The following is a 27,565-nucleotide window of genomic DNA, read 5'->3' on the forward strand; positions in this document are numbered from 1 at the left end:
GAAATCATTAGAATATCGTACCTTAAAAAGTGACCGGGCCGACTAAATACTACCGACCCGAGGGACCGGCGGGGAATGGGAGAGATAATAGACATTCCGTTCTGCGTAAACTACCCTTTCGGGCGACGGTCCGAGCAGAAGAATTTCAAACCCATCACAGACCGTCGTCATCCATGCACGACTACTTCTCCAACCGCGCAAGCAACACGCCGTCTCTCTACGGTCTTTAGCCGAGCGCTTAGAACAAAAGCCGCAACATAAATGGACGGGAGCGAAGACCCCTACCACCACTGTTGGACGGAAAAATGCTCTGCTCCCTCTCCCTTCCGTCTTAGGATTGAACCACGACGGGCGGGCGGCGGGCTTGTGCTCGCGCGCGCACCAATCTCCATGCCGAATTTAATTAATTTAAGTCACGCAACAATCTTGGCTCATTTGTCATTTCATGCATGCGTCCCCGTCCTGCTCTTTCCAAAATGCTTTTCTCGCCGTGGTTATCAAACCGCACACACACACACCAGGGAAGGTAAGGCCGTTACCTCCTTCCTCTCCCCGGCGGTACTATAGATTGTCAATCTGGTGCTATTTCAGATTGCTCTGCTGCTCCAGAGAAAATGGCACCGAAAGATGGGGTCAGACCGGGTGGCTTTTTAAGGGTCTTTCGAAGTTGAAACCGCCCACAAACCCTTACGGTACACCACCACGTTCTAGCGTACTGAAGAAGGTCTATAATTTGGCGTTTCCCTTTTGGTTTCGGCAGCGAGCAGCAACAACATGTTTTCAATTGTTGCGAAGCGAGTAAAAGCCCATTTTTTCCACCCAAACATGCATTGTAATTAGTATTATTTAGCAGCACAACCAGCATGTACGGCAAGGGCTTTAAATATCAATTTAAACTCCTAAAACTTAGTGTAGCGTTAAACCAGACACACAGACGCGATGTTTAGAGCGGCTGGGGTTTCGAAATCTACACACTGTTTGTGCACGACAAGCAAATAAACTTACAAAAAGGGGGGGGTTCGACTTTTTCTGTCAATGACTAACGTAGACGACGAGCTCGGCTCGGTATACAGCACACAAAGGAAAAACGGCTCTGTTTAAAGTCAAATACAAATACGCTTGCAGCAGAAGAGAAATGTATTCTCTTTGATACTTTTAAGCAGGTTCAATCGAGAATACTGTGTCCATATGGGAAGGTAGTGTTGTTAAAATGTGAACCATTAGAAAGGTAATTATTACTTCTTTAAAAAGAGACTTAAACCAAGGACTCATCATCACCACAAATCAATCTGCAATAACTATTATCCCGTTGATGTATTGCTCGTATCTTTCTTGTTCACATCTACGATACGGTACAACACACAAAACGTTACCGCTGGCGTTACGATTTATCATCACTTGCAATGCTAATGAATCAACAGAAAAAAAATCAACGACCCCTTCCAAAAAAAAACCACAAACGAACAAAAACGGGGGGCGAAACAGCCCTAAGGTTCTAACCTACAAAGCAGCATGACGAACACAAAACACCCATACACCCAAGTAAACCCCGAACGAATAAAAAAAAACGTGACGCCGTCCGTACTTCAGGCATATCAAGGGCCGCCCTACTCGTCATTTTAAGCCGACCGTATCAATGTCCTCCTAAACCTTCCAACCGGCTGGGGCTCGCGTGGAGTGAATGGAAAAGGCAAACTCGTTCAAGCACTCTTGCTCGAGGGCAAAGTATCCTTCTTTCCCCCTCTCTTTCTGTGTGTCGCTACACGTCGGAGCACTTTAAAGAACCGTCGGAAGGTCGGGAAGGACGAGAAGGACGACAACGGTGGCACAGCAAATGGAAATTTAGCCAGCCCACGCGAAATCCAATAAATGAATCAAAGGATATATAGAAAAACAATCCATCCCAATGGTGGTGGTGCGGCGACTGAATCATCGATGCCGAGGGGGCTGGTTTTGAGTCCCTTCGGGCAAATTCGCATCCGGTACGGCGGTGAAACACCCAACGACGGGTGGGTTTGTGTGACAGGCCCGAGACGGCGCTGGGTGACTACTACTACTACTACTACAACTACACACCTTCGACCAAAATGTCCCGAGAAGAGGTGTTCTTTTTGCGTCCAACCTGTGTGCAAGGGGACGTACATAAAGGGGGACACCAAATAGGGACTCGAAGCCACAGACCAAGTGAGCGCGCGTGTGTTGGAAATGGAAGGAAATACAAGAAAGAAAAAAAACATAGCGCGGAAACAGACTTGTTCTGACGTAAAAATGACGACAAAAAATGTAACTCGACCCGCTTTACACCTCCCCACTCTCGCACACACACACATACACACTCGTTCACCTTCCCTAAATCTTCCCCACCATCGCTAGTGTTTCACACGGACGACTTACAACCGGGCGAGTGGCGGCAGCTGAACGTGTGCGTGTGCTTTAGTGTCTCACTCGACTTTATCCCATAAATTTGCACGCAGCCCCACCACACACACAAGCGCTGTTGTGCCGGTGTGTATCCTGCTGTCATCCTTTGCCTGTTTCTTGCGGAGCTATAGCACACCCGCAGCGAGGGTAATTCCAAAGACATCAAATTACAGGATCGACTCGACTGTTAACTCGGTTAAGCGAGAGGGATACACGTATGGCATAGTTTGCGCAAAACTGTGCCATTCTATGCAATTTAAATGATGTAGGATACGTTAACGTGTCCCCTCAGCGCGCATGTGGTGTCGTTAACTTTGGCTGTAAACCGCCATAACACAACCAGTTAGGTAATGCAAGGATACATGGAAAATTTGGTATATTGACCGGAAGTGATGTACTCAGTAGTAACACACAAACCAATCCTAAAGACTGCCGCCTAGGTTGTCGTCTGATTTTATAGTCCTCGATTTACGAGTGTGATACGTTTAAAGGTATCCGAATCAATCATTTAATCGCTCGGATTGCGTATCCGTTCTTGATGCTTTCTCACTTTCTCTCAAAACATGTTCAGCATTTTGTTTGTGTAACATTGAAGTAAATATATTTGGGCCTATCACGATACTAGCCAGCTTTTTTCTATGAATTTTGACAGATGGTGACTGAAATCATGTCAACACTCCATTCAAAACCACAGATAAAACTAGCCCGCGATTTTCAGTCTAGATTATTTCAGCCTCAAAGTTAGAATTAAATCGAGTACCTGATCGAAAAAATGTCTCAACAAGGTACCGTTTTAATATATTCCAAGGTGCATTAAAGAGATCAGGTAGTGGAATCTAGAATCAAATTTTAACGTCACTTTTTGACACGATGGGTGAAAACTTTACACAAAACTCTCTTAAAATCTTCGTTCAGTAGCAGAAGGGGTAAAAATCAACCTTCTGAATATATACACCTTGGGATAAGCCCACCATTACATTATACTCACTTTGATAGCTGCTCGAAAACAGCAATACAATGCAAACAGCTGATAGGCTGATATTTCAGCCTACGATCTTAAAAGGAAAAGGGGCTCATTAACAGAGGTTATGCCATATAACCAGTAGCTCCAGGAATTGAGTCTACAGCTACAACCGAAGAATCGGAAGAACTCCTAAGGAGTTAATGAAGCATCTATAAACCATAGAAGAAACAACAATATAGCATTGCAGCTTCAATTTTGTGAGCTAGTTCTTTCTATTCTTTCAGATTTGACTTAACTTGTAGCAAAACTTTTCAGTGTATGTCTGGAAGTTTTTGGATGTATGGTGTCGTGGGCGATTTATTATTTGATGTGGTCTATCATATGTAGTGATGGATTTCATAAATCTTTCGTTGAGTTGTACGAGATTCAATCTTCAGTGATGAGTGATTCGAATCTCGAGTAGAATCTTCAAAGATTCACGAAAATCTAATGATTCGCAAATCTTCAAAGATTCATGAATCCCTAAGGCTTCATGAATATGTTAAGATTTTTGAATCTATAAGCTTCATAAGTTCATTAAAATTCATGTATATCCAGGGTTTCCTGAATCTTTAGAGATTTATGATTTCCAAAATATTTAATTTTCACAATCCCACCTAAAACATGCCCGTTGTCGGTTCAAGCCTCGCATCCAATGTTTCCCCGTAGCAAAACAAACTATCCAGCTGCGTGATACTTTCCAAGAAGTCGCGCTACCCTGTATAGGCTGGCATTACCTCGTAGGTTTTTACACCAAGAAGAAGTTTAATAAAAAGCTTTAAAATTTTTTAGAGATGCATGAATCTCTAGATATATGATCATCTTTGGAGATTCAAGATTCTTTAGAGATTAATGAATCTATCGAGATTCATGATTTTTTCGAAATTCTTGGTTCTTTCGAGATTCATTAATCTTTGAAGATTCATGAATATTTGAGATTCACAAATCATTCCAACCGAGAATCAGGCCTTTCTAATACGTTTATTAGTCCTGAAATCATCAGATATGAATACAATTACAAGCATCAGCATATCCAATATAACAATAATATTATGTAAACACTTACTTCACAAAGGGACGACACAAAATCTGAAACGAAATGAAAAAAAGAAACAAATTAGGAACAACTCACACAAAAAAACAGTTCAACACAACTATGATACACGCTAAACCGATTTTCACATTAAATAGCCATCGTAGCGCATATTTTCCCCCGAAAAATTGCTCACATTGCACCATTATACACGATAGCCGTTCGCTGACGTACAGCATGTTAACTCTACTGACCCTCTTTCACTCCATTACCCAAAATCACGATAACAGAACGTACACCACACCACAACACCACACTAGGCGCATTAGATTCGTGTCCTTAATTCAGGTCCACCAACACACCAAGGGTGTGGGGAGTACAATATTTTGCCCAGTCATTTGACACTAATAGGGAGCTAAACATTTCTTTTTGCGCTAATCTTCACAGAACATCGGGAAACATCGAGCAGCAGCAGTGGAACTAGCAAACATGCACAGCATCACGAAACGTTCATGTGTGTGTGTGTATGTGTGTTTGTTGATGGTTTCGTGTGATTCCCGTTCCAGCATAGCGACGTTTCCCAACTCAACGTGTGGAGAGGAGCATAAGCGCGCTAATATAATGCTCCCGGGGTGAGCTGACTTCCGAAACACCCATTGCTAGAGGCGCCACCCCCATCGTTTACACGTTTCTAACACCGGCCTCGACCACTAACACATCGTGTCGACTGGCTGGCTGCTCCGTGTCCGCGTGAGAACCGTTTCCGATGTTTCGTGGGTTCCGCGTTGAAACGCTGTTGTCGTCGCCCTACCGCCGCCGACAGTTTGGCGCACGAAATCCTCATCACCCAGCCAACTACCACCACCACATCGGTCTTTTCTTTAGCTTCTCTCCACGCAAATGCACTTCCCATTTCCAGGCCAAGGGACATCATATCACGTGAAGCACACGGCAGAACATGGCTGTGCCTCTGCTTCTTTCGCCCTTCGATCTTGGCGACGCGATAGAGTGTATATTTTCATCGGCGCCAAGCCATACTCAACATTTCGTCCCCGCTGTTGGCTTCCTCTTCTGTTCACCTCCCTTTATCCTGGGGTTCCCTTCTATTTGGCACCTACTCGAAAGGAAAGCTATCAATAGCATATAATCATCAACCGTGTGTAATAGCGCATAAATACATGCTTTCTATGGAGCCGATCGAGCAACACAGACGGAGAAGAAGTGGAAGCTTGCACACGACGCCGCGGTTTAATAGTGGTCGGAATGGCGTACAGTTCCGTTGGATTGTACAATTGTGCCCTGAATGGTGGAGCATCCACTTTACCGTATTTTTGTTTAAATATCTTTAGCTCGTCATTCGTGGCCCAACGGAAGAACCGGAAATGGGAATGAAAGTATATCCGGAGTTCTAGACGGACGCCAGTGCGTGTCAAGTGTGGAACGTGGCGTGGGGGTGTTGGAACGTTGGATGACATTATTACAAACCCATGCAGAAACTGTGAATCATTGTTAAGTTGTAGAAAATAAGGAAGAACAGGCAGTACATACATAAATTATTGTAATAACATAACTTTGGAGTTAAACGGATATGAGTATGTGCTTAAGGCCATATAAATTATCCATCTTTATGCGCTTAATCAGTCCATTACTACGCCATTAAGGTCAATTGAATTACTGTATTGATCATCCGGGTTTTGGAAAGGCATATGGTCATGTATCATGCCCTCATAAGATGATGTAAGTCACCACGCTTGGGACGTACAAAACAACATTGGATTATGAGAGCATCATTTGAATGAAATGACACAACATTCTTGAACATATCAATGATAACAACAGTTATTTCTTCTATAGACTTTGCGAATTGATTCAAGTTCCTGCTTTTCCTACATTCTCCATGACATTTGCATACCGAGCGCGTTACTGGTGTCAACATACGAGCATTAAATACCAATCAAACACCCATCATACAGATTTCCCACAATAAAAAACCCAAAACATATGTACTGCCGCTTACACACGATGGGCCGAGTAATCTCTCGTAAGATAGAATCTTATTTTTATCGCCCAAAGCAAACATTCTTTTCCCACAATCTTGCGACCCTCGGTCGTGTAAAGGAGGGACGCGGATCAAGATGCCTAAATTGAGCTAAATTATCGAACAATTAGCTGTCGCATTGGTAGTCTATCGTCGACACATTGAGGCAGCACAATCCAGACCATCATCATACGGTTTCTCTTTTGGGGAAGTCTTTACGGTAATGAGCCCTTGGATCAAAGGAGAAATGGGATTTTTTTTCGAGAGGCGCACACCAAACACAACACACACTGTGTTCTGGTATTTGTCACGTGCATCGCCCTCAATGACATATTATCACCATTCGTTAGCTGGGTGATCCGTCCCCGTCCCTGTGCCTTTTCTACGGTTGAGCAGCGGGATGCGCGATTAACATCGATTGTTGCGCTTCTGTGTGTTCGCGCATTGCGTTTCGCGCCGTTCAACACCCTTTGCCTCAGTGCGCCGCCGATTAATCACACAAGGAATGTTACGGACGGAAACGGGCAGCAGCAGCAGCGTGACCGGCAGAGCATGGTGTATCAACTGACGAAGATGGACAGCCGCGGCCTTACACTACACTCGTCAATCAAATACTTGTGCTCGATTAATCGATTAATTCAACGAGTTTTTCAATAGGAAAAAGGCAATGCTGAAGATAGAACACGCGCGAAAGGCTGTGTTTGCTGTGAAGTGAAATTGAAATATAAATTTACACAATGTTCTATATTTTTCCAGAAATTCAAAAATACCCAACGTTACATGTACTGCTACATGGCTGGCTTTCACCAACTATCTGCGCGCCTACACGCCCAAGAGCGGGTGGTCCATTCTTTCCGAATAAAATTTTACAAAAGAAATTGAATAATGGCACACCAAGCAAACTGCTCTATTGTGCAATAAAAATGATCCAGTTGACAAAGCGGCTACACCATCGTTTAAACCAGCATTTCTTTTGCCGTGCGCTGCTGTCCCTCCTGTCAGCAGCAAGAAGAAGGCACGATATTCGAACAGTTAATTGGATAACATTGGACCGCATTGCTTCTATGCTCACCGACACACACATGTCGCATTCGCTCAAGCATATTATAAATGTTGGAAAGAAATGCCTGATGATGATGGTAGTAGTATAGAACGCGTTCACAGGCAGCATATGGCAAAATGGCGACAATATATTAATTGGCTCCACTGAGCACAATTTATTGAACTGCGCGCCGCTGTGCTCCGGGTCATCCTCTCTGCTTGTTATGCCTCAAGCAGCAGTCAAAAATGCTGTATATGCTTTAGTTATGATTTAGGTATGCGTGTTCCATGAGCATATTAACGCACCTCTAACGCATTATCGCAAAAAAGGACGCATGATCTACTGCGGAGGCCGATGAAATAGTCGCTTTAATTAGTTTTTTAACACATTTTTAAATGAGAAATTAATTAAATTATACATTCGATTGAATACTCAAGCTCTATTTACATAGAAATTAATATCGATATGATTAAAGTGTCCCACTAAAACGCTTGTTTTTGCTCTCAAGTATGCTCTAACTCTGATATCGTGTTATAACAAATAAAAAGTGATAATCCATTTTTTATATAACCTGATTAAGATTGATGTAACTACTTGAAAAAAAATGTGTACAATCTGTATCCCTCTTTGTTTGCGAATCACTTTCTTCAAACCGAAACCAACCTCCACTTAGAAGAGTAGTGTGCCGTACGATATCAAACATCAATCAATCGTTAGTGGCTCGTTTATTTCTTTTCCCAAAGTGTAAGCAATAGTTCCACCCTGATAGCCCACCCACGTAAAAAACACACACACGTGTGTAACATCTTGAGTCAACTCGCACTCGCACTAAAAAAAAAGCTACAAGAAGTTCCTTCCGCACTTGTCGACTTGAAACGTTTGACGGAGTTTGGAGTAGTGGTGGGAGCATGAAATCAAGCTTACCCGATTTCGATACCGTTTTCGAAATCAATTCCGGAGTTGACTCCGGAGCCGATTTCGGAATTGACTGCGGAGCCGATTCCGGAGTTGATTCCGGGGCCGATTCTGAAGTTAATTCCAGAGCCGATTCCGGAGTAGAAACCGGAGCCGATTCCGGAATTGATTCCGAAGCCGATTCCGGAGTTGAATCCGGAGCCGATTCCGGAGTTGAATCCGGAGCCGATTCCGGAGTTAAATCCGGAACCGATTCCGGAGTTGAATCCGGAACCGATTCCGGAGTTGAATCCGGAGCCGATTCCGGAGTTGACTCCGGAGCCGATTCCGGAATTGACTCCGAATCCGATTCCGAAATTGATTCCGGAGCCGATTCCGGAGTTGAATCCGGAGCCGATTCCGGAGTTGACTCCGGAGCCGATTCCAAATTGCGAACCAAACACGAAAGTCGGCTTCGGAATCTATTCCGGGATCGGAATCGGTTCCGGAGTCAAAATTGGCTCCGGAATCGACCTGAGAATCGCAATTTGCCCCGGTAACGGAATCAAGATTGACTCCAGATAAGTAATTAGCTCCGAAATGAGAATCAGTTCCTGAATTCAAATAAGAAGTTTCAGAAGCGAAATCAGTCCGAGAGTCTCCAGGAAAATGGATCGTTTTAGTAAATTTTGATTCTTTGCGGCTATCAATATGTAGTATTATTGGACCCGAAGGCCTATTCTTATGTAAATGCCAAAACCAACTCCGTTTTGAATCCGATTCTGACTTCGGACCCAAATCGATTCCGGAGCCGATTTCGATTTCGGAACAAATTCCGGAGCCGATTCCGGACCTACTATCCGAAATCGATTCCAGAAAACGTCAAAAGCTAGCTGGAATGGATTCCGACGAAAACATCATTTTTCCCATCACTAGTTTGTAGATTCTCTCACACGCCCTTTGACCTGCTAATGATGCCTACACAGCTACTGATGTGTGCTCTCCTCACTAATTCGACCACTTTGCACCGCCCATGTCCCGCAAAACATAGGCAAAAAGATACGCATCAGCATGTCGCACCGACGAATCGATCAAATCGGAACCAAACACGAAAAGAGAAAGGGAAACAACTTCCCAACTGATAAAGCAATTAAGTGTGAACAGGCGCGCGCGCGCGTTTCTGTACAACCCTTACACACAACAAATTTCCCTATCGGTATCAAAAATGTCGGTACACTCGGAAATGAAATTCAATGCGATACGCGGCACAGAACATCCCTCAGCCCATCGTGGTGTGTGTTGTATTGGACCGTGCCCGCACACCCGTCTGACGGTGTTATGCTCTTTGCGCGATGGTAACGTAATTCAATTAGGCCAATCAATCTTTTATCTATTTTATGTGCGTTGTGTGGATTCCGTACGACCAGAACTGATTCAGTTAACACAGAGTCCTGGACTGAGTGTGTGTGTTATACAAAGAGAGAGATAGTGTGCACATGTGTGTTTTATAAATGGCAGGTCTCACCGAAAGGTTGCCGCCCTCATACTCTCCTAGAGACGCATCAGCAACACGCTCAGGTCAAGAAGCCAATGACCGCTACTCCCTTTGCATATTTCAATGCTGGCGGCAATCCAAACTGGCAGGAACCAGTCCCATCGGTCCATGTGGGAAGTGAAAGCGATCTTAGAATAGCGCTACATTAGCACCCCCGGCGGCACACCAACACGGGTGCTAAGGGTCACCACCACGAGAGTGAAGGTTGAGAGACGGGAGAAGGCGAAGCAGAAGGCGAATATACAAAATATGTATGGCAGTCATTGGTGGTAGATAGGACACCCCAAGCCTGCCTCACCCGTCAAACAAAAAAAAACTCCGCGCGTTCCATCCAAATCACACACCCGATTGATGTCGATTAATCGACGACCGGTGGGAGCAGAAGTTCGACGCCCTATGCTCGGACGTGAACGTTTAGCCATCATCTGCGCAGAGAAAGCTTAGGCAAAAATGTTACTTTACCACCAGAGGCTACACTCTACACACACTCTACACAGTTTGGATCCACCCTTTCGAATGGCAAATACGAAAATACAAACACAACCATAATCCTTTGGCGATCTTTGCATCGTTTGTGGGAATGTACCCGCTCGCGATCGTCATCCAGGCCCCAATGGGAATGGCCAGGTGGAAGGCGGCTTGGATATCACTATGACCGATTGACCTAACTTTTCCAGCAAGACAAATATCCAACGCGATATTCGCGCAACTTGCACAGATTCTGATAGAGTCGTTAAACTATTTGTGGAGAAAAAAGGTTAGAAAACGTTCCAAACAACTCACTAAGCATTAAGCATTTTGTTGGGTTGTGCTCTGTTGCTATTCCACACATTTTGGAAATGAATGAGGGGATATCATGGGAGATTACATGATCCACCGTCTATGTCCCAAAGTAAACCCAAAAACAATGGGTGCGCGTTTGCTGGGAGTGAGATTTTACATGAAGATAACAAAAAAATGGACATAAAACATCATGACTACGTCCCTAATGCCTACAAAATGACAACGAATCATGGTAAAACCATCCAAAGTTTGCTTTCCTATGATCAGAAGCATCCGCGCTACAGTATCAGATGATCTCGAATTTCGGCGATTGCCAAGCGTACAACACCGTCTCGTCTATTATTTCAGCTGGCGTTATAGGAAGAAGAGTTTTCTTCTGAAAACTTCCCTTCCAGTACAAACGATTCACGAATGCGGGCGAAACATCTGCTACGCGAATAGGGATTCTCTCTCTCTCTCTATTCGGCGGTTTTTGTTCCGGAGGCTTCTACACACCCAGAACAACATTCGAGTGAAGTGGCGAAACAAAACTTGATCGATGGGAACTAACTAGCATCGTATCGTATCCCCGCAATAAATCCCCGGCAAACGAGAGCACAAACGGTTGAACCTGCCGGGCGGCATCATGCACGCATGGGGCGGCCCTGGATAAACCAGCGAGACAAGAAGCAGCGGTGAAATTCCACCACAAAAAAGGTTAGAGATTCACGCGCTCTCGCTTCCGTGTGAAGACGAGCCACACACATTTGCGCGATCGCGATCTCCTCAACATGTGCCGTGTGTGGGCTTGGCTGACTGGAGGGAAGGAACAGTCAACACTACCAACATCTTTATTCTCGTTGTGTGCTTCGATTTTCTTCCCACCCGCTGCACAGCAAAAGATCGTTCGGTGTGTTCTTAAAGGTGGCAGAAGGAGTTCGCGGCCTAAACGCTGCGGTTTTTCTTCGGCATAGTTATAGCACCGTCCGCCATCGTTACCTTCCTTTATGGCTCTATCTGGCATCATTTTTTTTTATTCGACTTTGAATGTGTATCATTCACACAAACATCGGTAATGTCCGGGTGGTTGATTGATGAATCCCAAACTAGGTCTCCCGATGACTTTTCGGGGTCGCTTTCCATACACGACCATACATCATGTACGCCAAGCAACGTCCGACCAACAAAAAAAGCCTCTTCCAGCAGGAAAGAAGGAACTCACGGGCCCACTACTAGGCGGTGTGATGGCACGTAACAAACAAACACGGCCGCGCAATTTGAAGTTGGTGGAAAAGCCAACCGCACAAAAAATCCGCATAGTGTGGCCGGCTGTGTGAACATGGCAAGTAAGAAAAAAAACACACACACAGACACACAGCATGATCATGCACGCGGTGCGCGGAAATTCGGACCTTCGGGGAGGAGGGGTACAACACAGTGACGGAGAGGGCAGATAGATCTCTTCGCTAGATACGGCGTGTGGCCCGCGTGCTTTATTGAACCAGTTCCGGGCGTATCTAGCGTGTCCGATCGCGGTTGCCTCTTTGCTTTTTTTCCTCTACTCATTCCAACCACTCAATTCTCCCATCTTCATTAAAGTATTGTGGCACTTTGGCCTCCGAACGATCATCAGCAGGTGAGATGTGCGCTTTTGTGGAGTGTCTGCCTAGGCGAGCTTGGGGCTCACATCTTCTCTAATGGCATTTTGGGTTTGGGAGTTGAACTTAATTCAAGGTTACATTTAATTGCGCCTCTGTGTAAGCCTTCCTGCTAGAGCTGTTTTGAAAACGGAATCGAGCCTGGGGGGAGAAGCGAGATTGGTGAATTATTCTTATTGAAGGGCTGCTTATTTGTGCAATTTTAATGAAGGTATGGGTAGGTAGGTATCTGGTCCAACTGGTAGGTATAGCTTCGTAAGGGAAAATGACTAAGATCATAATGAAGCTTTCATATAGGGTTTTCCAGGAGTTCTTATAGCTATGGGACACTTTATTAACTCTTTCTTACGTGAAATGAGCTTAATGTAATGGGAATTGGGCTCTATAGCACCCTTGTCGGACAATTCTAATAAGAATTTCCAATGAGCCTGTCCAAAAAGAGGTGCCATGGTGTTCAATTTCCACCATACGAAGTTTACTTCCTATAAGGAAGAGTCAAGGAAGTGTCCCACAATTATGAGAACCCTTGGAAAATCCTGTATGATCTAGGCCCTAAAAAAATAGAAAATAATAATTTCATTAATAATAGTAATGGAAAAATTCAATAAAAACATTTAAACATCTAAAGAAATGTCTTAAAATTCAGCTGAGCCCCGAGAACAATCTCGAAGCGAATTAAATAATCAAAATTAAAATTACACAACCTATTCAATTCGACCCAACCAACAACTTTGGGTACAAACTCGAAATTAATTTCAGACCCCGAACCCCGCCGAAACCAAAATGGACACTTTGATTGGCGTTATTTGCCCATTCTCCCGCAGGCCGAAAGTCCGGCAAATTTAAATCTCCCTTCGCGTGACTTTTAGCATACACATTGCCGCAGCAGCAGCAATAGCATAGCAGCCTTATGCTACTATACGGATGCTCTCAGCAGAATTTCACGAGAGAACGAAACGCGAACTCTCTTGCAAACTCCGGCGGACACGGCGGACTCCGGGGGCCTAGCAACCGAAAGCACGAGAGCTCAACATAGCTTCTTCGCGTTACCATAACTACCAGCCTGAATCTCGCCCGCATTTCTTCATTTTTTTATTTTGTTCTTGACCGTTCTATCCGCGCCACTTCTCCTTTTATCTAAGGACTCTCCTGCCCCCGCGTCTAAGGCTCTCCTGGGCTTCCGGAAACCACCACCATCGCGAGAGTGGCCCAAAATTAGTTTCGTCATAATCATCAATCCACCATCCAAACTGTGCAAACTGTGAGTGTGTGCTACAGAAAAGCAGCCCAAAATGTGTCGGATTGACCACCATCGAGTCTGGCTCAGTAGATGCTGTCTCGCTCTGCCGTTCTATGCTGCGCACCTATACCATCGAATAACCCCCTATACGTTGCAGCCGTCGGCCGGTTGGCATACAGGGGAAGGCGCAATGCTCGGGAAAGGTGTGTGCGTGAGCATAAACGCAAAATCCCTATGGCGAACGGGTAGGGGGCCGAGGGGGAGAAGCAGGAAACATAACCGAAAAACTGGCTCGGGATTCATGTCCCGTTTGTCGCTATCTCGCTCGCTCGCTTACTCTCTCGCTTTGCCATCCGAACGGTGCGGACGCTCTCTCTCGGCCGTTTCGCTTCCACACAAGAATGGCGTTCAACGGCGCGCGGGTTTTGCCTTTTTTTCTCTCTTTCTTGCTTTATGCTTCATTCCGGTGAGGCTTTTTCCTCCTGGATTCTCGCGGTTCGCACGCCTATCCATCCACTCGGTTTGTCTGCTTCGGAGCCCAATTTTGGAACAATTAAACCCATCGCTGAACTCATCGCATCCGTGGCGTACAACGTCTAGCCGCCGGGGGCCGCCGAAAAAAAAGTGCTTTTGATAATTGATCACTTCCGAGTTTACGCACAACCATACCCCGGGCACACAAGCCGTTACATGGTCCCGCACGCTGTTGCCCGATGCTGCTGCTAATGCACACACACATACACACACATGCACGCACACACACAGGTAGAGCAAGTCCTGTCGGGAGAGGAAACCCGGTTTTTGCAGCTTTCTTCTTCTCCTGCCGCCTTCCAGCATCCTGTCTGGTGCAGCCAGCCAGCCAGCCAGCCGGCAAGTTGGCAACGAGATGTTTCCCCCCGGTTTTACCTACCTTTCGCTGCAGTTTTCTGCACCAAACACACGCTCACTGCTTCACTGCGATTAACACGCTACAACACGGTACACGAACAGACGGGAAATTGCACGAAATTCAGTACGCACAGAGCAGATTCGAACGCTGGACAAAAGTTTAGCACGAAATTGAAACAAACCGACATGCCATAATGGTGGGCGATGCTTTTATGGCGGTTTGACGTTTGCCTTCTTTGGCAGCCGCACAGCGTAAACGTCCTGTCAAATTGTGGACATGAAGATTTTTAGAATGTTTTTGTGTATGTTTTTTTACATGAAAATTTATGAATAATCAAGCAAAACCGTTAAAATTAAAATAAAATATAGCAAGATGATGCTTTTATAGTGCAGTTTTCAAATACTTTTGCAATTGAATAGCAGTTCAAATTTCGTCGGATGCCAATTGCGGTTGATCGATTCATCGATTTTGTAAAAATATTTTTTTAACAATTAAAGTGACAACATCATGCGGAAAACCATATTATCAGAACTTTTACATTTTTTAAGAGTATAATTAACATGAAATAGATTTTTTACATAACAAACTGTCATTTGCGCATGACCGCAGGTGCTCCCTTTGGCACCTCCAGGTGTAAAATTTGTTGACGTTCCCACATCGTTTGTTATTCAAAACAATCTTCGCACCATGGCCGAAACAAGTTCCGCAAAAAAGCCTACCCTAAATGATCAGGAGCGAGATCTAGAGCAACAAGCGTTTATAGAGTTTCAAAAGTAAGTCTAAAACAGCCCTCTGCGAGCGGATTATTAACTCCCTTTGTGAAACTTACCTTCCAGAGCCGACTACCATGCGTGCTATCAAACGCTGCAGAAGCTGCTCAAAACGCAAGACTCCAACCCGAAGGTGCTGCACAACAGGGCGGTGGTGGAGTTTTACAACAGTGATCTGCGCCGATACGATCAATTCCGTTCCGCCATGATCCAGCAGACCGGGCTGGTCGGTGAGATTCGCACGGTGGAGGTGAAGGATCGCGAATCGTGCGCGGCCTACGTGAACCAGGCGATCGTCCTGTACCACTTCAAGCAGCCGCTGGCCGCGCTCAAAATTATGCTCGCCGTGATGGCCCATTTCGACCGGCTGGATGACTATCTGCTGCGCCGGGCTGGCATCTTCACCGTCCATCTGCTGCTCGACACGAACCAGCCGAAGAAGGCGAACCGGCTGCTGGGGATGCTGCAGAACCGGCTCGGCATACAGGTGTACGCGATACTGAGCGACTCGGACGAGGACGAGCCACTAATCGATAACGAAAGCCGGAAGGACATCTCCGAGCTGCAGTTCGAGGAGTTCCGCAAAGAGTTCCGCCTGATACTGATCCGCTCGAATCTGCTGAACGGCAAAAAGAACATGTCGATCCCGCTGGAAGACACGTCCGAGTACTCCATCCTCAAGGGGCATCAGTACTTTCTCGGCAACGATTATCAGATGGCGGCCAAGGAGCTGTCGAAGCAGTTCACCAACGAGCCGGTCAGCGTGAACCGGCACGGCGAAGATCAGAACACGATACTGGCCAACAACATGGGCGTGATACACTTTTCGGTCAAACACTACGCGCTGGCGGCACGGTTCTTCCAGCAGGCTCTGCTGTTCGACAAATCCGCCACGGAGGATACGTCCACGGAAAGGGTGGAAGGGTCGCCGCTGTACTGTGTCGGTGCTACCAAGCGGCCGGAGATACTGTACAACCACGGGCTGGCACTGTTGCATCTGCAGCGCCCGAAGGAAGCGTTCGAGTGTATGCTGATCGTGCTGAACTCGAACCACAACAATCCGCGCCTCTGGCTGCGGCTGGCCGAATGCTGCATCATGGTGCACCGGCAGGAGAAGCAGGCGCAAAATACCAGCATCTGCCACGGCACGGTCGGGTGCGGTGTGCACCGGAAGTACGTGCTGAACCCGTCGCCCAAAACGGCCGTCCCGGAGGGAGATCAATCGTTAGCCATTCCCGCCACGACGCTCGAGTTCGGGGCGCTCTGCTTGCGAAACGCGGTGGCGCTGCTGGAGTACCACGAGCCGGAGCTGATCCGGCAAACCGAGAGCAGCGATAAGACGGTCGCCTGGGATAAGGTATACGAGGGTGTACCTTGCAATCCTTCCCTGCCGATGAAGCTGGTCTCGTTCAACAAGCTCAAGTGTGCGGTGCTGGCCGCGTACAGCTACGTGCTGAATACTCTCGGCGAGTACAGTCTGGCGCTCAAGTATGCAAAGCAAATGTTGACCATGAAAGATCTGCCGCAATCGTATCTGTAAGTATAGATGGTACATTAAACAACTTACAAACGAATAATTGCTCTACATTACACAGATTACTCTCGCACATGTACGCGGCGGAAGCGCTGATCATGATGAACCGACCGCTGGAAGCCATCACGTACCTGGAGCCCAAATTCATCACCGAACTTGCCGGCGATGACTTTGGAATGCGTGCCTCGCCGCACTGGAACATCAATTCGGCTGATGCGGCCCGCTCCGTGATGCACTACAATCGGGCGGTCGTGTCGTTCCTGATCGGAGACTACGAACAGGCGAAAATTGCGATGAGCAGCTGCAACCACCCGTTGGTAATGCCGTATCTTAAGATGCTCAACGTCTACCAGGAGCTGCTGCTGGGAAACTACGACAAGGTGCAATTACTCATTCGGTACGATACGCCACATTTGATTTAAAACGTGCGTGTAGCATGCAAAGTAAACAGTATACAGTTTGGAAAACTGTCCCTTTGATTACACACAAATACCATCCGAAGGGAAAATTCAAACCTCGTTGCGCTTGCAGCTGTGAATAACAGCATTTGTAACGACCATTTTAAAGCGAACCGTTTTGACAGCAATCATACGCAGAGTGACCAGAAATACCGTTTCATCTGTATTCCTACCGATTTTTGATATGTGTATATGATACACAGATGATTACCCTAAAACTATCGAAATTATCCTACCGAAAATCACAGATTTTCTCGTAATACTGATCGAAAAGTCATAAAACCATTTCCCAAGTGATTTAATGCAGTAAACTCCATATGAAATATGGAAATCACTAGCGACTAAAACCAGAAGTCCAACAGTGGGGTCTTGGTTGTCTATACTTCATGAGATGCGATCTACTCGTGGTCAGATACATGGGTATCAACACCGTCAACACCATAATTTAAATTTCACTCGCTTCTGTACAAATGGTTCACATTGAAGTTTAGTATTTTAAACAATCGTATCGCCGTTCTAGTTCTAGCGATGCATAACTTCAATTCGAAACCATATAAAGGCCGGCCCAAGCGCCACAGATTAAGCTTAAACGACTGGGAAATTAAATATCCATAGAAAAAAACATGAAAGCTCCACAGCTTCATTGGTTTGATCAATAGATGGCGTATTACAACTCATCATTATATTGCTATCCTTTTCTTGCAATGTGTTTCGACAAGCTTCATCTTATCATGACCTATATAGCCTTCTAACTTTCTAAGCAAAAATCTATACGAATGGTCGTGTGGTCAGATACGTGGGTATCAACACCAACGACCATTACTCAAATCTCACTTGCTTCAGTGCTGGTGATTTCCGTTGGAGTTTAGTATTTAAACAATCGTATCGCCGTTCTAGTTCTAGCGATGCATAACTTCAATGCGAAACCATACAACAGTACAGAGGAAATGAGAAAGCTCTCCTCCAAGCGATGAAGCTCAACTGGTTGGGTATCCCACCAACAGATAGCGTCACCAGCTTTTTTGCTATTTTTAGAATGCATGAGTCGTTTGACGTCTGCTAAACGAAGTCTTTGTATATTCCGTTTAGCTAGAGAACTTGAGTCGTTTAGAAGCCGTTTAGTGGTCGTTTAGTGGATTTGTGGCACTTGGGGGGCTACATTGATCGTACTCTCTGGTGTAATTTTGATTTTCACTAGCGCTCCTGGCGGCGGCTGACCGAAGCATTTTGCCAAACAATTTGGAGCCAGACAATTTTTTCCAGAAAATACGTTATTTTTCCATGTTTTTTACTTTAACTGGACTCAGAATGCTTTGTAATTGATAGATAAATATGTTGTGCAAGTATTTCAGCAGTTTTCGCATCAAAAAACGGTGAAAAAACTAATTAACTTTAAGATCCAACACGACCATTCCCCCGACGACCAAAAAAAGCTTCCACCAGCCGCCGCCAGATGCGCTAGTGATCAATGTAGCCCGGCCTTAACAGTACAGAGGGAAGGAGAAAGCTCTTGAAGCGAGGAAAGCGCTCCGCTAATTGGACATCCCACCAACAGATGGCCACCAGCTTTTTTTTTGCTTTTTTTAAGAATGCATGAGTCGTTCGCCGTCTGCTAAACGAAGTCTTTCTATATTCCGTTTAGGTAAAGAGCTTGAGTCGTTTAGAAACCGTTTAATGGTCGTTTAGTGGATTTGTGACACTTGGGTGTATAGGTCATAATTAGATGAAGCTTGTCGAAACACATTGCAAGAAAAAGACAGCAATATAATGATGAGTTATAATACGCTATCTATTGAGAAAACCAGTGTCGCTATGGAGCTTTCGTTTTTTCTATGGATATTTGATATTCCAGTCGTTTAAGCTTAATCTGTGTCGCGTGGGAAGACAAAGTTCACCATAGCAACGAATAGAGAAAAGGGAGAGTGCAATCTAGAGTAAAAAGTTCATTTGAGAGAGCAGGTGAGGATATTGCTCGTAAAACACGGCGATATGACGAGCATTACATTTTTATAGCCAAAAGTAAGTGACTTCAATAAAAAATAATAATAATAAAGGATGTATTTTCTCTTACAGATTAGCACCCTCTCCCTCCCCCTCCGCTCCACTCTTCAAAACGTACCGAAAAATATCGAAACAAATTAAAACTCCTACCGAAAACTATCGATAAAATGTTGATGCTCCTACCAAAAACCGCTTAATAAATCTGGCCACATTGATCGTATGATCATCGTTGACGTTTGGTAAACAACCTCTCTTCCCAGGCGGGGTAATTTTCGTGGAACAAAAGTCACAACACTTCTGGGAAGGAGGGTCACAATCGGTTCGTTTGTTTAGCGATAGAACCTACCCTCAAAAGCGGTAGCGGGTGGTCGTGCTTCTAATCGCACCTTTTTGTAACCGCATATCAATCAAGAAAGGGGAAGGGGTTAAAGGTGTGCTTGCAATGCCACGCGTACATATCATATTGCTCGTGTTTACGATAGCGCTTCTCAGCACAAATGGCCAGAACGCGAATTTGAAGAATGCGGTAAGTGTGATCATGTGAAAGTGCCTTAGACCTTGACCAATCTACAATCCCCCATTTTGTATGCTTGCAGCAAAAGCACACAGCCACCCCGATGTCGGTGGGCGGCCTTCAGCGGGTGGCAGTCGATCCGATGACGCTTCTGCCCGAGGCCTTGGAAAATCTGCTCGTCGAGCGGGTGGTCGGAACGCCAGGCCACGAGAATGTGAAAAACTACATCGTGCAGCAGATGCAGCGGCATGGCTACACCGTTGAGCTGGACGAGTTCGATGAAACCGTGCCCATCCTGGGGAAGCTACGGTTTGCCAACGTGATCGCGTCGCTCTACCCCAAAGCTACCCGCAATCTGGTGCTGGCCTGCCACTACGACAGTAAATACTTCCCCGGCCAACAGTTTATCGGAGCGACCGATTCGTCCGTGCCGTGCGCGATGCTCATTACGATGGCGTCCTTGCTCGCTCCCCACCTCGAGTCCATCAAAGCCAGGACGGACCTGAACCTGCAGTTCATTTTCTTCGACGGCGAGGAAGCATTCCAGAACTGGTCCGAGCGTGATTCGCTCTACGGTGCACGCCACCTGGCCGAACGGATGGAGCGCGATGGTACGCTGCAACGGATGGACATGCTCGTGCTGCTCGATCTGCTCGGTACGCCCGAGCCAACCTTTTACAGCTACTTTGCCGAGACGGAAAACTGGTACGTGCAGCTAATTTCCGCCGAACGGCGGCTGGATGAGCTGGGCCATCTGGAGAACTACAGCACGAGCAGCGTGTCACCGACCCAGAGGACGATCGCGTACTTTAAGCCCGCCTCAGTGTTTGCGGGCATCGAGGATGATCACATACCGTTCCTAAGGCGGGGCGTGCCCATCCTGCACGTCATTCCCAGCCCCTTCCCCGAGGTTTGGCACAAGCTGGAAGATAATGCGGACATCGTGGACGTACCGACGGTGCGCAATTTGGTGCGCATATTTTCCGTCTTTGTGCTGGAGTATTTGAACGTGCCGTTATGACAGTCGCATGATGAATTGTAGAACCAATGCAGCACCATTCCTTCGGGGGCAGTACGCGTACTTACACGCTCGGGGCTAATTTTATCTCTTGTTTTTTGAGCGATTTTTAAATAATTCATTACGGTTTCTTATCGTGAAGGAAGCAAAAAAAAAGAAGGAAAACACCAATCTTACTGTTTAATGGGCCTTTTCCCTCCTTCCAAGCGTACTACATATCTGTAAAAAACAATGTAACACTTTTGTGCAATAAATACAAATTGTTGAACAATCATAGAAAATGGTGTTTAGGAAACCTTTAAAAAAAGCCGTACTTTTGGCAATTCTGGTTTTTTTTTCGTTAAAAAAAAGAATAAAGCCACAAAACGTTTACAATTGATCGCAAAACCTGGTGTACAGCAAAGCGGATTAGTGGAGCGCTGTTTGTCCACAACTAATCGATGCCCTTCATGGTTACCGGCTGTGATGCACGTGGGAACGATTTTAATCGGTGCATTGTTATCGCCATTCAACACGCACATGGTTTGGTTTTATTACACAGCTTTAGCTGTTTACACAGTCGAAAAGATATTCAAACACGATTTATTTACAGTAAAGCAAAAAAAGGAAGATTAAACAATATTGCTGAAAAATAGCATTAAAAAAGATAACCCAAGCCAACAAAAAAAAGTCACTAAATATGTTTCGAAAGTTGAAAAAGTTCTTTATTTCGTGATTTCGGCGCTTCCTACAAAACGCTGCGAACCAGCATTGTATCTATTGTGAGAGAATAAGAAGAGCGGACCAAATTTAATCAACGTATTTCAACGACTTGTACCTCCCTTTCTCTCTCTCTTTCCCTGCGATTACCAGCTTTTTCGACCGTTTTGTGATTGAGCTTTACTACTTCGACTTTGTCTAAACACTAAACACCAAACAGTACCTGTATTTTGTACGGTTCCTGCCTATATGGTGCCCTCTTTCTGTTGCCCTCGTTTAGACTAGAATACTTTGCAAAACCGTGGTGCCACACGAAAGAACGATCGCTCCAAATCGAATTGCTTCTCCACTGGCAGTAATGCTGAATTGTTTCGTTTCGTTTTTACCAAATTGTGACGTTGTTTGTTTGTTAAGCTCTGGTAGCAGGTTTTTGACCCTCATGACGGAATAGAATCATGTGTTTTTGACCGCTTCTAACACTTACTAAAAAAGCAACCGGTACCACCACTCACCTCTACGCCCGTGTTACCAACCATCTTGTACGGAAGCACATGGGAAGTGTCGGGCCAACGTTAAAATTGCGTTCTACTTTCGGTGAGAACTTTGTCTCACTTGTTCGACTGCTCTACCCTTAAGCGTACACTGCTTTTCTAATGCGTTTTTTTTTTTACTAAATGTGAAAGAGAAAATGCGGGAAGCGGATGCGTTTAGTGCTAGCAATTCTATTTAGTAATTCATTTGTATTAAATTACGCGTAAAGATTCAACTGGGGAAAAAACAACATTTCAGACCTGGCTAGACCTAGTGGATTCTGTTTTTTTGTAGTTCTTGATTTGTTCTTGATTGGAGGATGATAAGAAAAAAGAATAGGAATATGATAAAGAGAGTGGAGTAAAGTGTGCGAGATACTGAATGCTGCAAGTAAACCGGTACCGTTCAATCCGCCGGTACCGAGAGCTTGCCTGGAAGAAATATGATTTAGGTTCATATGTATGTGATGCTACTCGTTTGCTAAATTCTAAACTACTCTCACTGATATCGATCGTTTTTTCTCATATGGATGGAATGTGCGATGCTTTCATTTTTTGCTGCGCTAGCCGCATACACCGGTGCGTGCGTGTGGGTGCTTTGGATGGCTGGAATGGGGTTTAGATTTCGGTGTAGAAATCGGGCCGGCCGATGTTGAGCAGCTTAAAGACGCTCGGCAGCAGGTACTGGGTGTTGAACCCGATCACACCGTACGTGAACAGCTTGTACGACAGCTCGACGATGATTTTGTTCTTGTTCTCGAGCGTATCCTCCGACTGGCGCAGTTCGTTCTTGTCCCGTCCCAGTATGAAGCACACGAACGCGTACGAGATCGATTTGGCAAAGGCACGGGACGCAACGATGCAGCACAGGCCGAGCACGGTGCGGAGCAGCAGCAGGCCGAGCATGCTGTAGGATGGCCAGATGATTTCGTACGGTGGTGGCTGTGCCGGTTGCTGAAACTCGCCCAAATGGTAGTGCAACCAGGCGCCGAGCTCGATGCCAGCGCAAACGCTTACCGTAAGAGCGGTATCGCCGCTGGAAGGGGGGGAAATAAATGGACAGATATTAATATACAAAAGAAAACTACTTCAGTGTGTTGTAACGTACCGCGTTGGGGTCCATTTACCCGGATCGGGATAGAACACGATCAGTAGTATCGATATGGAAAGCACGAATATTGGCGACCAGTGGGAAGTCACTATTACAAGGTCCAATCGATCTACGATCGGAATTAGGGGGATCATCAACAGTACGACCAGCACCAGTCCTGCGACAATGTCCTAAAACAAAGAAAGCGTAACATTTCTTACATAAAAGGGACAGTGGGACATGCGGCCCAATACTAACCAATACACTGTGCATGCCTAGGTACACCCGGCTAACGCAGATCACGGCACACCAGACGCAAGCAATGGCCAGCCCAACCGGCATCGAGTAAATGTACCGATCGTACGTGTAAATCAGCACCGAAAACGGAATGGCAACCGAGACCATCGCATGCGTCGACGGCATACCGTACTCGAGGCCCCATTTCTTCTGCAACCGTGCCGCCGGATAGCTTGGTCTTGGCCATCGAATAATGTCCTTAAGGCTTTGTCCTGCAAAAGGAGTTGGAGAAAACCCATTTTGCATTACTTCCGCCGTGAGCTAGGGTGAGCAAATCCAGGGTGAGATCCGAGGAGGGGTGGTGGTGGTGGTGGTGCCCTACCTACGTACATAATCGCTGACCATAGCATAACCACCCGCCGGCCTACCGCGCTGTCGATGTTCCAAAACCAGAACGGGATAAACGTGGCGTAGAACAGTTCGTCGCCCAGCTCGGTGCCGACGATAAACAGCACGTACCAGAAGTAATTCGTCACCCGATAAGCATTATCATTGTCATCGATCTTCTTCTCGGCGGTGTACCCATTGCCCAGTGGCGCACCTTTTCCGTTTGCCGTACTACCATTGCCATGTGCTGGTTTCGCCGCTTTGGACGGGGGGACTTTGCGCAGATACTCGATGCCGAAGTATTCCTGCACCTTCACGACCAGCTCCGGGCTTTTGAGGTACTCGAGGAATGGATGCATTTTGTACTGCGCCCCACGTAGACCTATGATGCCGCCGGTGCAACTTTACGGGGGATGTACCACTTGTGCGCTTTACGCAACTGGTCGCACGCACTAACGGAACCGAATCCTTGAAGGACACCGCTAGTGTGGAGGAAAGCAACACACACGGCTCAGCCTAATTTGTGATCATTTTGGTGATGAGGGAATAGAAAGGACACTGTTTTACACCGACGGCACCGCCGAGTGATGTTTACGAGGAGCAAATAAACAAGGCTGCATCACTTTGGCGCAATTTGACAGATGAGCACAAGGCCAAGGTACATAATATTATCTGGAAAAGAATACATTTGTTGATTTAATATGAGCAAGGGAATAAATTAAACGATTTGCAATAAATTAATATTCCAGCGCCATTTGTATTGCCCTTTTATTTATTGCTGGATTTATTCCATGCGTTGTGTGGCCCGTAAATGAATATGGCGAACCGATGGGCGAGCCTGGTTATTTCCAGCAACAAAAAAAAAAAAATGACAGCACACACACCAAATGTCAAACTAAAGTGAAGCAGAAAACACAACAAACAAACGAAAAGCGTTCTGTGAAAGTGTTGTTTTCGATAAACTTAAGCAAAAATTTAGAAATTTAAGTGTATTGCAACAAAATTGAACCACGTGTTGCTAGATTAATCAAAAAGTTTTATTTCAACGGACGTTGGGCGCCTTTTAGTATGTTAAAATTGAGTGCGAAGCCAGTGTGGGGGCAAGTTTATGCATTGGAAGGATGAAAAAAGAAGAATAAGAAAACGGGGGGAGCGTTTGTGTTTTCGATAGTGAAAAGTTTTTGGATGCCGGAATTTGAGGATGCAAATTTTATTTTAGACTGTTTGTACCTTTTTCGTGACGAGTTCCGTGGATAGTTTTTAGTTCTGAGGTATCTTAAGGGTGTTGTACGAAGGTTCACGTTTTATTGCCCACTCGTGTTCCTTGGAAGTGGTCGTAGCACATTTACTTATTGAACTTATTGAAATAAAAAAATCATGCCACAACGGAAAAAGGTTAGTAAACGTAGCACAAATCAGTATCCTTATGTGCATTATTAACTTTTCAATCTCTTTCTCAATTTCAGTCCACCAGCACCGAATCCAGTAGCGGCAGTTCGTCTGACTCTAGCTCCAGTGGGTCCGATTCGGGAAGCTCGGGCGGATCTGATTCGGGAAGCTCGAGCAGTGAAAGTGATTCCTCCAGCTCGAGGGAACCATCGCCGCGTTCCTCTACCAGTAATAATGCCGCCGTTTCCGGGGGAACCAGTGGAAATGGTAGTTGCACTACAATGCCTTTGATTTATTTTGCATTTGACGCTGATATTCTATTGTCCGTTTTGTAGCTGCAGTACCAAAAGCGAACGACAAAATCGTAAGACGACGAAGCTCTGAGATTGGGAATGCGGCAAACAAAGCGAACAGCAAACCGGACGCCTCGAAGGACAAATCATCCCTTGCACTGAAACAACAAAAACTCTCAAAAAGCTCCATCTCGTCCAGTGACGATGATGACTCGGAGCCGGAAACGGGCAAAGGGACAGCTGCTGCATCGGCATCTGCCACTACTGCGGCTAGCAAAAAGGCTCCAACAGCCGACACCACCAAGAAAAAGCCCATCGCATCGGTGCAGGGCAAGGAGCGGGTTCCCGCACCACCACCGATCAGTGGAGGAAAGGTGCCCCCGTCCGTGATCAAGCAGCAGCACCAACAGCATCATCATCAAAACTCTGCCCCGGCCACGAAAGGGGCGGTGAAGGCTAGCACGGTGGTAAAAAGTTTGCACAAGACCAACAATAATGGGGCCGGTACGGCAACGGGTGCTGTAAAGAAACCTACCCCAGGCACCGCTCAGTCATCCTCGGCACCTGCTACCAAGGGTAAAAAGAAGAGCATCTTCTCACCGGTCAATTCGTCCGAATCGGAGGTGGAAACAACGCCGGAAAAGTCCGACATGCAGGACAGACGTACGTCCAGCTCGAGCTCCACGAGCGGGAACGCCGTGTCGGGTGGTGGGACGGGCCCAGCGTCGTCCGATTTGTCTGACAAAAATCAACCTGCAGCAACGGGGAGTACCGCAACCAACAGCACCACCTCATCAGCAGCCACCGCCGCACTACAACGTGGTCGAGGCCGGCCACGGAAAGCATCACAGGTGGGAACGTTGAACAACGTTGGATCGAAACCGATCGGACAGGTGAAACCACAGACCAGTGGCACAAGCAGTGCTGCTAGCAAAGTGGCCAGTCCAACCGTTGCTCCACCGTTGGCCAAATCAATGAAATCCCCCATTCGAGCGCTGTCGTCCGCCACGTCCAGCTCGAGCGAATCGTCCTCCAGCGGATCGTCCGACTCGGAAACAGAATCATCGGACGATTCCTCACCATCGATCAGTGCAGCGGCCGCTCAAAGCTACAAAAAGTCCAACAGCACCATGAAACGTGCGCTCGAACGAACGCCCCAAAAGAACGATGCAAAGGATGGCGGTGCGGCGGCGGCGGCCGGTTCGGACTCGGACCGGCAGACGCGAAAGCTGACCCGTTCCGCAAGCACGCGCAAATCCAAACACCTGCTCGGCAAGAACGCCTCCGAGACGGACTCCGACGCGGACAGTGTGAAGCGGTCCGCGTCGAAAAGTCCGGCCAAGAAAGCGCCCACCGTACCGTCGAAGGGTAAGGCGAAAAACAACATTGCCAACGCGCTGGCCAGCAAACGCTCCGGCGACAAACCGCTTGCCAAGGAGCTGCCTATCGAGGAGGCGCCGGTCGAGCGGCGCTGTCCGCTGGAAAGGTGTGACTCGCTCGGCCACATGGGCGGACAGTTTGAGAAGCACTTTACGCTGGAGGCTTGCCCGCTCTACCACAACATGACGGTCGATCAAACGAAGCAGCTGCTGGTGGAGCGCAAGCAGCGCGAAGACGAACGGCGCCGGTCGATTCCGGTGTACGAAAATTCGAAAAAGATCCAAACGCCCGAACAGAAGCTGTACGCGCAGAAGATACGCGATCTGCGGGCGCGCTTTAAACCCTCCTCGCCGACGCCGAGTGCCGAGCGGCCGAAACCGTTGCTCGATCGGGACTGTAACGAAATTAAGCCCGAACCTAACCTCGAGGGCATCGTGCCGGACTACGATCTGCAGCTGTTCCGCGAGGCGCAGGCACTGGCGAGCGAAAGTATCGAGAAGGAGCTGGGCGATATGGTAACCGGGAAGGGCACGAAGTACATTTCGATGGGCCGGCACTGTATGCAGGTGTGGTATCAGTCGCCCTATCCGGACGATGCGACCCGGCTGCCGAAGCTGTATCTGTGCGAGTTCTGTCTGCGGTATCAAAAGTCCGAGGTGGGAATGAAGCGCCATGCGGCCAAATGTGTCTGGCGGCATCCGCCGGGCGATGAGGTAAGCACGGGGAGCGA

The 27,565-nt window shown here is 46.6% G+C and overlaps 5 protein-coding genes across 6 annotated transcripts in view; 3 read left to right on the forward strand and 2 right to left on the reverse strand.

The window, feature by feature from the left end:
• Positions 1 to 14,725, reverse strand: part of LOC120900785 (flocculation protein FLO11-like) — a 68,099-nt gene extending 53,374 nt beyond the window's left edge. Inside the window, exons 1-2 of the mRNA XM_040308248.1 lie at positions 14,557 to 14,725; positions 4,491 to 4,513 (exon numbers count right to left, since the gene is read on the reverse strand). The gene's annotated coding sequence lies outside the window, so the exon portion shown is untranslated. The remainder of the gene's footprint in view (positions 1 to 4,490; positions 4,514 to 14,556) is intronic.
• Positions 14,726 to 15,150: 425 nt separating this feature from the next.
• LOC120903724 (CCR4-NOT transcription complex subunit 10) lies at positions 15,151 to 17,306 on the forward strand. The gene is made up of 3 exons (XM_040313323.1): positions 15,151 to 15,308; positions 15,372 to 16,841; positions 16,901 to 17,306. Exons 1-3 carry the CDS (start codon positions 15,223 to 15,225, stop codon positions 17,259 to 17,261), a joined length of 1,917 nt encoding a protein of 638 aa, XP_040169257.1. The 5' UTR covers positions 15,151 to 15,222; the 3' UTR covers positions 17,262 to 17,306.
• A 2,258-nt stretch (positions 17,307 to 19,564) lies between these two features.
• Positions 19,565 to 21,106, forward strand: LOC120903575 (glutaminyl-peptide cyclotransferase-like). Its single transcript, XM_040313093.1, has 2 exons — positions 19,565 to 19,824; positions 19,895 to 21,106. The coding sequence occupies exons 1-2, from the start codon at positions 19,741 to 19,743 to the stop codon at positions 20,831 to 20,833; spliced, it is 1,023 nt and encodes a 340-aa protein (XP_040169027.1). The 5' UTR covers positions 19,565 to 19,740; the 3' UTR covers positions 20,834 to 21,106.
• Positions 21,107 to 21,508: 402 nt separating this feature from the next.
• Positions 21,509 to 24,383, reverse strand: LOC120903188 (sphingosine-1-phosphate phosphatase 1-like). Its single transcript, XM_040312457.1, has 4 exons — positions 23,769 to 24,383; positions 23,408 to 23,658; positions 23,168 to 23,340; positions 21,509 to 23,095 (listed from the first exon to the last, which is right to left on the reverse strand). Exons 1-4 carry the CDS (start codon positions 24,130 to 24,132, stop codon positions 22,678 to 22,680), a joined length of 1,206 nt encoding a protein of 401 aa, XP_040168391.1. The 5' UTR covers positions 24,133 to 24,383; the 3' UTR covers positions 21,509 to 22,677.
• A 291-nt stretch (positions 24,384 to 24,674) lies between these two features.
• Positions 24,675 to 27,565, forward strand: part of LOC120903007 (histone acetyltransferase KAT7) — a 61,885-nt gene continuing 58,994 nt past the window's right edge. For both annotated transcript variants that reach the window (XM_040312167.1, XM_040312168.1), the window contains exons 1-3: positions 24,675 to 25,168; positions 25,240 to 25,429; positions 25,498 to 27,548. In XM_040312167.1, coding sequence (XP_040168101.1) covers positions 25,151 to 25,168; positions 25,240 to 25,429; positions 25,498 to 27,548 — 2,259 coding nt within the window. In that variant the 5' untranslated portion in view covers positions 24,675 to 25,150. The remainder of the gene's footprint in view (positions 25,169 to 25,239; positions 25,430 to 25,497; positions 27,549 to 27,565) is intronic.

The sequence above is a fragment of the Anopheles arabiensis genome, chromosome 3 (genome assembly GCF_016920715.1).
Source record: "Anopheles arabiensis isolate DONGOLA chromosome 3, AaraD3, whole genome shotgun sequence".
NCBI lineage: Eukaryota > Metazoa > Arthropoda > Insecta > Diptera > Culicidae > Anopheles > Anopheles arabiensis.